The sequence below is a fragment of the Lissotriton vulgaris genome, chromosome 7 (assembly GCF_964263255.1).
Source record: "Lissotriton vulgaris chromosome 7, aLisVul1.2, whole genome shotgun sequence".
NCBI lineage: Eukaryota > Metazoa > Chordata > Amphibia > Caudata > Salamandridae > Lissotriton > Lissotriton vulgaris.
In genome coordinates, this window is record NC_141695.1 from 1,092,770,116 (window position 1) to 1,092,782,943 (window position 12,828).

At 40.0% G+C, this 12,828-nt stretch overlaps 1 protein-coding gene across 1 annotated transcript in view; it reads left to right on the top strand.

Annotated features, from left to right (window-relative positions):
- Positions 1–12,828, top strand: part of FSTL4 (follistatin like 4) — a 2,088,981-nt gene that overhangs the window by 2,028,533 nt on the left and 47,620 nt on the right. The window contains exon 14 of the mRNA XM_086931534.1: positions 6,028–6,135. Within this exon, the coding sequence (XP_086787660.1) occupies positions 6,028–6,135 (108 nt within the window). The remainder of the gene's footprint in view (positions 1–6,027; positions 6,136–12,828) is intronic.

Consider the following 12,828-nt stretch of genomic DNA (forward strand, 5'->3'; position numbering starts at 1 on the left):
GGTTGGTGGGTGTCAGTATGTGTTGTTGTTCGAACTGGTGCACGTATAAATTCGCCAAGCTCGGCGCAAAAACGCTGCCCATGCTTGTTCCTGAGGTCTGAAGAAACAGTTTGTCTTCGTACTTGAAATAGTTAATCTTCATGGCCATGGTGGCTAAAGCCAGTATGAATGGTACTGGAGTGATGGTTTCACCAATATTATCCCTCAGGATGGATGTTACAACTTCCAAAGTCTCATCCTGAGGGATAGAGGTGTACAAGGATTCAACGTCGAAAGAGACCAATAGGTCTCTTTCTATATCAAAGTCTATTTCAGGTAGGACCCATAGCACATCTTTGGTGTCCTGCAAATATGTGGGCATTTGTTTGACGATCGGCCGCAAAAAGAAGTCAACAAATGTTGACAATGGCTCAAAAACAGAACCTATTCCAGAGATAATAGGCCTGCCTGGCGGAGGCCTCTGGGGTTTATGCACCTTCGGTAGAAGGTAAAAGTAGGGTGTTACTGGATGTTTAGCAACTAGATATACTGCCTCGCTTCGAGTGATCCAACCCTCAGAAAGTGCCTCTTCAACCATATCCCGTATCTGCTTGATGATCTCATCAGTGGGGTCCTCAGACAGAGGGGAGTAAGCTTGTCTGTTGTTGAGTTGTCTATAACACTCTGTCTGGTAATCAGTGGTGTTTAAAATAACTATTGAGCCGCCCTTATCCGCAGGCTTTATAGGTATTGTTTGATCCTCAGAGAGTGATTTCAGTGTTGTCTGTTGCAGTTTGGTAAGGTTGTTAAATGACTTAATTTTAGTACTCCACAGTGTAGCTGTGTCATCTGCCACAGCTTGTTCAAACGCCAAAACCTGTGGCGGAACCGTATGTGTCGGTGGCTGAAATTTGGATTTGACTCTCAAGCCGGTGTTCGTGTCTTGTGTCTGTTCTTCATCATTACTCTTATCTTTGAAGAGATAGTGTAGTCTAAGTTTTCTGAAAAACTGACTTAATTCACATTGAAAGGAAAATGGGTCCCCATGGTTCGTCATTACGAAACCCAAGCCCTTATTCAGTACTTCCTCTTCAAGTGGAGACAGTGTCTTTGCAGATAAGTTAACTACGAGGGATTGTTCCCCGACGGGCCTGCTTTCTGGTTCTTGGCAGTTTGGCTCCGTGTGCCTGCAGCGGGCCTGTCTGATCTTCCCATTGCACCCCTGTGTTCTGGGCCGCTCTCCTTTTGCCCCTGGGTCCCCGTGGGCCAAAACCTAAAACATTTTGTGAATTTTAGGTATTTGGAAACTCTTGGAAATTAGGGGGTGGTGGTGGTGTGGGATATGACTGTTGGCTAGGTGGAAATCCCCATGGGGTAGGTGGCCACCACTGTTGGTAATGGTACATATGTTGGTTGCCGTATAAATATGGTTTATTGCCCCTACCTCTACCTCGTTGTGGAAACGTGGGCGTGCTAGTGTTGGTATTATCTGGATCGCTACCATCGGAACCTGAGCTAGAGTAGTTTGACCCAAACCGTCTGCCATTATTCCTATACACTGGAGGTGTATAAGTGTCGCTCGTGTAGGGGTACACACGTTCGTGTTTCCATTTGGCCAAGTCTTTCTTAAATTTGTCCAATTTAGTTTGGAGGATAGTGTCCTGGAATTCGCAGGAATTTTTGTTAGATTCATCCTGCTGTTTCTTGAACAGAATAGGTGTTACCGTAGTTCTTATTGCTGCTTCCAGAACCTGTATCTCTACCAAGATGGTGTCTGCTATTCTTTTCGCTGTACTAATGATCAATATCAACCAGTCCCTGGTGCATCTCCATGCTATTAGCGACCAATCCTTCAAAAAATCTTATCTTGTAAAAATAGTCGAGGGGCATTGGAGACCACCAGGCCAGGCAGGGCACAACTAGCCCTAAGGTATTCCGCCATAGTTATACCGTGGACCGAAATACGAGCATGTGATTTCTTTAGGACCATAACTTTGGCCCAATCATCTCCAGTACTGGGAGTGGTTATCGATGGTATATCCAGTACACTTGGCATACTCTCCAATATGGATTTGTATGTGGCGTCATCATATGCAATCCCACTGATTTCTGCCATATTTAGTTAGACCAAGGTGTCAGAACACTCGCCGAGAAGTCAAGACCCAGTCACCACTACTGTCCAGGGTCAACCAACTCTCAATATTAACACAGTTCTACTATTCGTAACTGTCAAAAACCATCTATTCGTATGGTTATGTAAAAAGACCTGCAGCCAAAAAGCTGCTCCACAATAAACACCAAAACAACGATTAAGGAGGGTCGAAGGGATGTATATTTTTTAGCGACCCACACCTGTATTAATCCCCAGCTACTATTGAATTAACAACACACAGAACACAGGGGGTTTACCAGCTAAACTCTAAAGCTGCGCTGTCACCGAGTCCACAGGATCCCGTAGTGTACATATCAACCAAAGACAGCTTATTTCAAGAGAAAGAGGGAGAAGGGCGAACACTAAATACACAATTAAGACCGGCACATCTTGGGTTATTCGCACTCGGCTAACCAGTCCAAAGCAATTTGAAAAAGGTTTTCCATTAAATCGACTCAATGATCAGTCATATCATTTGCCAAACCCAGGTGCATAATAGGCTTGTCCCCTGATCATTGGGACATCAAACACCACACCTTATTGCTGTTTCCAGGATATGGTCCAACAAAATTACAAACCATCCATGATGACTGATCTTTTGATGGTAAGGGTAACAAGTGCAACAAAAACTAATTAGTGACTTAAAATAGGATGGAATGTCCTCCTTCTAACAACTTTATTCTGTGGGCAAGACATGCCTCCTAATTAAAACCAGAACAGTGCAAAAAAGACAGTAGCAAATATCTGCCTATGAAAGGGCAAACATGTTTCTGCCTCACGGGTGTTAAATCCCTTGGCATTCATCAGGGCCTCTGCTCTTCTAATAGTTGCACTTCTAATAGTGGAAAAAATCACCACCATCACCAAAAAGAATAAAGTGAAATAGAACTAGTTGAATACGGTACGTGTATTTAGTGTTCGCCCTTCTCCCTCTTTCTCTTGAAATAAGCTGTCTTTGGGTGATATGTACATCATTATGTTATGATGCTTGGGTATATAGAAAAAGTTGTGTCAAGCTTTAACCACTGTTGCATGCACATGGTGACAACACGCTTTTCACAGGTACCTGTCACTATGGCTTGCATTGAATGCTTAGATTAGGTCTATGCAAAATGTAAATTTAGTCAGAGTAATTTGTGTAATTTTGAGAATTTCCTGTTAAGCAAAATTCCCAGACTCACCCTATTTGCCACTGCATTTGATTACTCACCATTCGCAGTAACAATATACATAAATCATAATTCGCAGTAAAGCTTAACTGCATCACACGCAAACCACAGATGCAAGCAGATGTTGTTTGTGGTGCCTTTTAATGTTTTGCTCTATTTTTTGGCATGAAATCGGATCTCATCAAAAATTGAAGCAAAGACGCATTTCACAATAAATATAGCGTTAATTGATGGATTTGCATTTCCCATAATTATGTGTACTTTCATCTAATTTTTGCTGAAATTTCACATAATTATATAAAAGGAATTCACAGAAATTGTGCACATCCGTAGCTTAGAGCCTGGGTGTTTGGCAATTACCCTGCTATACATATTGATATGTGAGCAAAGGAACGTCATTGGTCTAAGGGTTTTACCAATCCTGTCCCTATAGGAAATTATGATAGCACATATTAGCCAAGATTTCTCTGAGCCATCTCACCAATCAATGTAAATGTAAATGTAAATGTATAGGCATTTATATAGCGCACTACTTACCCGTAGGGTCCCAAGGCGCTTCGACCGCTGCGAAACCCTTCCTGGCTTCCCTGAGAGATGGTCCCTTAATGGGTATCTCCAGGGTGAGACCAGGCATCCCCGGCGGTCTGGTGGGGCCGTTAGTGAAGATGAGGCAAGCTAATGCCCAGAGTTGCCGAGTGTGATCGCTGATCAGAGTGGGCACCGAGGCGAGAGAATTATCGAGTCCGCTGACCCTGGTCCAGAAACCTGCCGCGCCGGGAATCGAACCCTGGTCCCGGGCCGTCCTCTGCTCTCGGGTCTGCCGCCTCTAACCAGTGAGCCACACTACTTCACACTACACTGTTAATCAATGACAAAATGAAAAACTGACAAAAGATGAAATATGATTTTAACAATCCCATATTCTCTGCAGTGTAAAAAACTATTTATATCAGGCCTGAAAACATGCTTCTAAATCAGCACCTATAACTCAAACACACAAAACCGGAAGACACAAAAGGAACAAAATATCTTAGTAATATCCCTAAACAAACGAAATCAACCAGCCTAATCTTAGACCAGTCTTTCTTGCTGCTGCTTGTATAACAAATTGACATAGTATTGGCCCCATCCGGAAGAAATAACAAATTACACATGATCTCTCACATTATTGCCTTTGAATTGCAGTTGAGTTTGAGGACGTGCAGGTGTTTATCAGTGTTTTCATGGCTATAATGATAATGGCTATTTCTATTTCAGTTGGGTGATATCCATTATTATATGTTTAAACCTAAAACAGCCTGGCATATCTGATTTCAGGGATGTATGGAATGGGAAACCTGTGAAGTACATCACCACACTGCAAGATGACTATAAACTACAAAGACTGCCAGCCCAACTGACTACTGAACAACTGGGATGGGGTGGAATTTCAAGAGTGCTTTATGCTCATTTATGTAATTCTCCAGAATGCTTAACTGTTTTTAGATCACAGTAGGACGAAGACCTAGGGCAACTGAGGAGGTAAACTGGACAGATGCTTTTCTCAACTCAATGGACTTACCTATGTCCACTAGACTGTACAATTTTCAGATTAAGTACTTGCACTGGAGTTACTTCACCAAAATGGGCAAAACACAATCCCTGACCTGCATCAGATGTCACATGGAGACTGAAGATTTTTTTCTACGTAATGTGGAACTGCCAAATAGTGAGACATACTTGCTCACAACTTGCTCACAAGAGTATCTAAAGACAGGATGTTGTGTCCAAAATCTTGATAATGGAAGTGATTGATGACCTTGGGCGATTGAGGGGAACGTAATTCTGGAGGGCATTGGTGTGCTTCTGACTAAAAGAGATATTGTCAAACATTGGTGATCCATGATGATCCTTTCACAAGACAAGTGGATGACGTGCACAGACAGGTGATCACAATTAGAAGAGTCAATTTACTGTGCCTGGAAATCTCCTCATAAACACAGTGGGATTTGGGAACCTTGATGAGACCACTTTAACATAACACTGTTAAGTTACTCCAATCTTTAAGTGGTTCCTCAAATTTAATGGGCCAGTATTCAAGTATATGAGAATATGGGCCTGATTTAGAGCTTTTAGATGGGTTAATCCATCACAAATTTGTCAGACAACCAGTCTGTCTTATTACAAGTGAATTATATTATATAGCACTTGCAACAAGGCAAACTGTTTTTGACTGAACCCCGTCTAAAAGCTCTAAATACATACCTTTCATGTTCTACAAGTATAACACCTATGCCGTTTTTTTCTGCAATCTGTTTTATGCATGAGAATGAATAAAGAAGAGGTTTATAGAGTAAGGATCAGATTCCCAAAAGATAGTTAGAAATTTGCTAAATATCATAGTGAACCTGACTTTAATATTCCTAGTAAGTTTGAGTTAATATTGCAAGTCAGTTGATGCATTACAGCAGCTTGAATGCTAAGTATTAATGCAAATGTGTCTTAAATTGCTGAATGATTTGTAGAAACAGGGTTTCTTTGAGTTTTAACAGATTTTACATTGCAAAGTCATCACCTGCATTTTACTAGTGCAAAATGACACAGATATTATGTGCTGTAATATACATGAAAAAGACAATGGGTTCTAAGTGCCACACTATAAAAAACAATTGCTGTCAATACAGTATAGTTTGGTTGCTGCATATATTTGTGCTTGTGCCTAACAATGATTTGTTTGTGTCTTTAAAGTCTGTTAATGTGGATCCTCTACCAGTGAAGCTCTTATATGACAAGTCACATGACCAGGTTTGGGTTCTCAGCTGGGGGGACAAGCGGAAATTGCATCCAACATTGCAGGTAAATAGGCAGATCATTGAATGACATGTTTGTGTAATTGTGAAATTGATCATAAATATGTAAACCATCTGTTTCACTTCTATGTGTGTTCTTCTCTCCTAGGTGATTAAGTAATCTTGGGAAAACTGTTAGTTAAATCTACTTCACCTTTATAATAGGATGTATGCAATGATTCTCCATTATATATATTCTAGTGGTAATAAAGGCATGTCAGTGATATGTCAGTATGTCAGTGATATGTCAGTATCTAAGATTTATATCAACATTAACACTTTGGGTGTCAGCATACACACCCATATGACAAATTGATACATGTTCATCCTAGCCCGAACCACCAATCTGATTCTTAGCTGTATGATCAGTCAGTAAAGCTTTATCAGAGTATTTGACTTTATTCGATTGTGAGGCCTACTGGAGCCCAGTAAGAAAATAGTCAACTTCCTGAACTGACATGAGGTACCATATTTTCCCTTATGCTGATTTTCCAACCTGTCTGGGTCCTTGATGGTATACAACACACAAAACTCTATTCAACATTCAAGAGACTGATTGTGCTTCCAGAGTTGGTCCACACCATTTGTGGCATAGTGCAATGACTATTGGCCTCTCTGAATAAAGACTAACAAGTTCATTAAATGGTTTTGTGACTACTTAATTTCTTCAGAGTTGGATGCAGACAGGAATGTAATGGCTAAGTTGTATTTCTTAAGAAATGCCCATTCAACCCAGCCTGGGAACTGAATTCCTAAATAAAGTGGCAATTTGAGTTTATTTGTCCTATGCTCCAAAAAAGCCACAGTTTCACAAGTTTTTGAAGGTTTTTTTGTATGTTACTGTTACCAAGCGGGGTGAAGTAGCAACATATTTACATAGCTTCAATTGTTAGGTTCTCTAGGATATATATATATAGCAGAATTAGGCAAAATATTATATTTTTTACTACATGTAAGTTCCATGAAAATTATGCATCTTACACAAATTGTGCTTTGGCGATTGTCTGCATGAAAAATATTTATGAAGTATGCCTTTACACACACAAGCAAGCAAAGGGAATGGACTGGAGAGTACACCAAAGAAACAATATCCCTGAGCAAGAACATCATATTTTATAAATAATGAGCTTCTTCATTGAGTAGGAATTTGATGTCAGGTTGGGTATTCGTTTATTCTTTGCTAGGTTGCGTCAGTCTTCCTAGTAATTATGTGATGCATACATGCGTTGCTTTTGTGGCATGCTGGGTGCTGTAACTCTGCAAGTGTGCAGTGCCATCCAACCTCAATACTACAAACAGGGGCCCAGTCCTTCGAAGATAGAGAGCCCTAACTGGATACCAGCACCTAAATGATGCCATCGTCCACAGGAGCAACACATGCCCATGTACCATCTGCACGTCAATAAAAAACTTGAAGGCACATTACAGGCAACAAGAGAGCTTTTTATAACCAAGGACAGGTGCTGTGTTAGTGATTTTTGATATCTATTAGACTGGTACGAACAGTGCATATACTACAAGCCAGTGGCTAGCCAAATACCTTTTAGTATTACTTCATCATTCCAAGCTGAACAGTTACTATCCCTGCTCGGGTAGAGGACACCTGGTCATTCAGAAAGGACAAAGATGAGGGAGAAGGACTTGATGCAATGTGGAGGTGCACAATCTCTATAAATAACAATCCCTGGCCAATCCAACAGGTCTTGCATATGCTAGAGTTATTGGTTGTTCTGCCAGTGGTTTTGCCATGTGCAGCATTGCTGAGAGTAAAGAAAAAAAAAGTACTATGATGCAACCAGCACTGACCATGTAATTGTGCTTTTTTTCTATACTGTCAGTCATTTTGCTGTACAATATGGCTAAACAAAACATTGACAAAGTTAAAAGCTCTTGCAGAAGCTACACCTATTGCCTCTGCCAATTGGATGTTTGTTTTTATATATGTGAATTTGTTCAACTCAGTGAGCCATCCAGATAACCAAAGCATTTTTTTCGCTTGTCTGTAACTATACATTGTTAGGCAAGTCTAGGCTCAGAACAAATTTACATTAATAGGCTCTGATGGTTTGCAAAATTATTGTTTTAGCCTTAGTGGTAGAAAATGAAGAAAACATATACCCGATGTTACATTTTAATGATCTACAATCCAAAAGAACGGCCACCCAGATGCATTTACCTTTCACGGCAGTGCCGGAAAATCATGCAGCAGTTCCACACAGGTTGCATAATTTAGACCCTAAAGTAAAGAGCGCATGGACTCTGTTAAGTAGTGCACTGAAAGAGCGCATGCCGCTGTGGTGATCCTATCATTGACACATGACTGTAAAGCGCTGGCCTTCAGCTGGGTGACAGGTGGCTGCACAAATAACCACTCATACACATGTGTACTGGGTTTACAACTGCTGCCTTGGGCCCTGGGCCTTTTATTTGCATCCTTGCATCATCACTCCGGGCCATACCACAGCTCCGGCGTTCAGGGGTGGGGTCACCAAAGCACCCCTTCCAGTTGACGGCACCCAATAGGGCAAACCACGAGGATATAGCCTGGACTCTCCACATCAAGTGTTTGTTTCATGGACATTGCTCCAGTGGAGGGGATTTAGGCCATTTTTGTCCAATCCAACACTGATCTTGTTAGGGAGCTTGAGGAATAAAGGAGCTAGGTTTCAATACAAATTCACAAATACAGTGCAACCGATTTGGCTACACAGTAAAGCTCAAAGTCGAGAAGTCAGGTTAAAAATAGATTTATTACAAATTCAAAACCAACATAATTTAAATCAGCCGCAGAAACATTGCAAAGCATTATAAAGTTGTCAAAAGCCTTCCAATTGTGTGAACAAAGCTAATTCTCAATAGTAACTAACCAATAAGAACCTCGGTAGCGATGGTACAAAGTAAATGAAACACAGCAGAATGAGAAGATTGAAAAGTCCAATGCTCTGTCTATGTAGCATAAACATTTTTATTTCCCCAATTAAACTACACTAACATGCCAAACAAAAATGTAATTAGATCCATAAAATAAAGAGAAAGGTGTCAGCATGAAACTTCAGTAGAAGTTTCTTAAATAAAGTATTGCATAGCATGAAGTCATACACCGAGGCAGGGAGGTCTAAACCTCTTGTATCCTAAAGATGTCTCCACCTAGTGTGTTCAAAGCCACAGAACTTTTCCTAGTTGTACCCTTCAAAATTATTGTCAAGAACCCAATTAAAGACCACCTTCAAATAATACTCTGGCAAAACACACTCATAATTTCTTCTTCTTGGATGTAGGTTTCAAAAACACGTTCATAACTCTTTCTTTTTTGATCCACGTATTTTGAGACAACCTTGAATTTATGCCTTCATTTCACATGGAGAGAAAGCGTCCCCCCTGGGCGTATTTTCTTTAGCCCTTGACTTCATTCTTGCTTTCTTATATGTTTCACACAAAAAAGGTCTGCAAACTCTGTGAACGGAGACGAGTAAACCGCTCTGGCCCAGTCGTTTCCATTCATTAGGCCATTGTACCAGGGACTTGGAGAGGAGAGAAAAACACTCTATCCGAGAAAACATTCACAATGAATGTTAGATGTTGCATCAGGCCTTTGGTCAAGTTAACAAATTCAAAAGTTCAATACACATTATACTAGATATATGCTAATACATGAATGGTTATGTTATGAAAGTAGCATTTGTCATGAATACACATTCCATTATATAGCTAAAGTCAAAATATCTTCTCATAAATGCATGTCAAATATAACTCGTTATTACAAAAAACAAATTATTAGTGAATACATACATGTTTAAATGTCATGATTACATAGCAGATGCACTCCGTATGCGTCTTTAAGTGCACTTTTCTCTTGTGGGTCACATTTGATCTCATGAATACATAACGTCTCAACATACAAATAACAAGGGTAATGAGAGTAGAGCCATTTTTATGCTGCACCAGTTCCCCCTCTGATAGAGTATCAAGCCTAAACAGATAACAATCTAATCTTATCATCGAACCATCTAAACCTGTGTGTCTTAATCACTTTTTGTCTTGAGTCCTCCAGACATTTCATATTGTCATAGTATCAACTTTGACTCTCCTCTAGCTCTAGATATGCTCTTTTTCTCTTCACTCCCTGTCTAAACTGAGCATATCTATATCCCTTTAAAATCAAAAACAGGAATATTACACAAACAGCAATCTTCAAAATGCGCTTCAAGTTAGCACCCAATATTATACTTCCCAAATTCCCAAACCATTTTCCCACAGCAGACAATCCATTTCCAAAATCTTCCCAAGCTCCTGTCGCTTTCAACCCTTCCAAGTCCTTCATCACCCAGATATATTCCGGATATACTTATCCATATCCTGAATCTTGTTATGTATATAAGTACATAAATGCTCGACTTTGCGCATCCTACGCACTCAGGCCTCTTTTGCAAGTAGACGATCTAACACAAGTCTATTCTGTAAACCATTGATTTAATTGATACCATTTATGTATTTATAAGCAGTACAGAATTTGCAGTAATAATGGCTAATATATCTACTACAGTAGAACACTTCCTAATCTTCAGATCATTCAAGATAACACCTACAGATGGACTGATGGCACAAAAAATGTCACCTACTACTTCAGGTGAACAAACACATAATTTGTCTTGAGTTTCTTATCCCTATACAGGTTCATCAAAATGCTCAATATGGTAAATTTTTGGGAACCCTATACCAAGATAGCATTTACCATGCTATGCCATGCAAAAGGCAATTTGAAATATGTATTCTTTCCACAAATTAAACATGCTCCAGGAATCACAGGATCCTGTCCTTCCAGGTAACGTGAATTTCTTGCTCTTGCTTCAGGCACATGTTCACAATCACTCTCCCCTAAGAACAATGGATCAATACAACTCTGATCAACATGTATTTCCAATTTTTCTTATGCTTCCAATCAAATTCAAGAGCAGGTAGAGTTCCCTTTTCTTGCAGTATGAGTTCTTCACTACCCCATTTGACGATTTTTGCCCTCTTACCAGTTTCTTCCTGAGTCTTCAGGTCTCTTCATATATTCTCCACTAAATTCAGAAATGTCTTTTCCACATCAGACATTGAACAAATCAGATTGTGTCTGAGCGTAAGCAAATATATTTACATTCAAATTTGGCACCCTTAAAAGAAAGATTCTTATTCAAATGCTTGAAAATCGGGATTTCTGTTAGTCCTAAATCAAAAATGGCTTTCTGAGGTAATAAACTGCAAATCGCATCCATGGTAACCTACAATATATATGAGCTACATTGTTGCTAAGGCTTCTTCATTCCTTTTAGGAACAATTTAGCACCATATTTTATTAAAATAGGCAAGAAGTGCTAGGTTGGTTAAGGTGCTTGCATTTACACAGATGTGTATCCCAGCCCAGCACACACACACAACACATGCATACACACCAATGCAAGCACGTATGTACACACACACACACACACTGTTTGTTGTTCATTGCAGAGAGTTTCCTGTCTTTGGGATTCATTCATTTTAAGAGTTCCCAATTTTCCTCTCACTCACATATTTGAACACCCATCCTGCAAAATTGATTTACCCTGAAGTATTTGTATATTAAAGAGTATATTTTACTACTGTGCCCGTGTGTGTGTGTGTGTTTGTGGCCACAAACACATGCATTCTTGTTGCTTCATCAAAGGGACAAACACATACAAAGAGAAAGTAAAGCCAGGTGAGCTGACCAATGAGGAGCAAGGAAATGATAGTGACTACGAAGCAAACCAATAGTAACGGGCAGGTTCTTCGCCCAGTTTTTTTTTAATGAAAAAAGAAAACGCTGCATGTGACAGCACATGTGCTGTGTCTGGCAAGACCTAAAAAGTAGTAGGCAGACCAAAAATCCTTGGCCTGAAACTATCCTTTATAAAGACTAAACTATGACACCTTTTAGCCCTGCTTTTTGCATAGCAGCAGGGCCCAGCTGCATATTTGGCAATGCAATTAGGTCATGTTGAAAATTACCCATGGATAGCCTATGATGCTGGAGCTGCGCACGTGCAGCTGTTTTAGATGAAGCTTTCATTATCAAATGGAAATAAATGATGCTGAAGTAATGCAAATTGAATTTGTTAGTCCTTTCTAGTGCTATGTCGACGGGATGTTTTATTCAATAACTTCAATTGTTTCAGGCAGGGCGGGAAAGAGTGTGGGCCTCATAATATTTTCAACTAACGCTTCTGTCCATCTGGTGTGGGCTCGCTAATGGCAGGAAGAGAGGCAGAGTGTCAGGATTATTAGCACATGTTCCACATTATCTCTGCAGGAAGCAAGTTCTGATGCTGCAGCTCTTTACCATCCTCCACACATCCTTGCTAAACAGAGATACATATTGAGGCATTTTAAGAATATTAAAGGGGGCATAAGCATTAAGCGAAACAGCGCAGAGTGATTCAGGGTTCATTTTTTTGCTCTGGAAAACAAAATCAGGTACAAAACTTCCGCCAGTACTAATATGTTTAACAAACCATAGGGACTTTATTTGGAAAAGGGCAATAATTGATAATCCTTCGATAAATTGTGGATTCTACATCCTCACCACTGGCAGCATAAGTACCTGATACCGATATAGTGTACCGCGGGAGGTGGACATGCGTGCCGGAGATTTTTGTCTAGCTCTGCCATTTTTTTTAGTTTTCTCAGTAAGTTTTGGTTT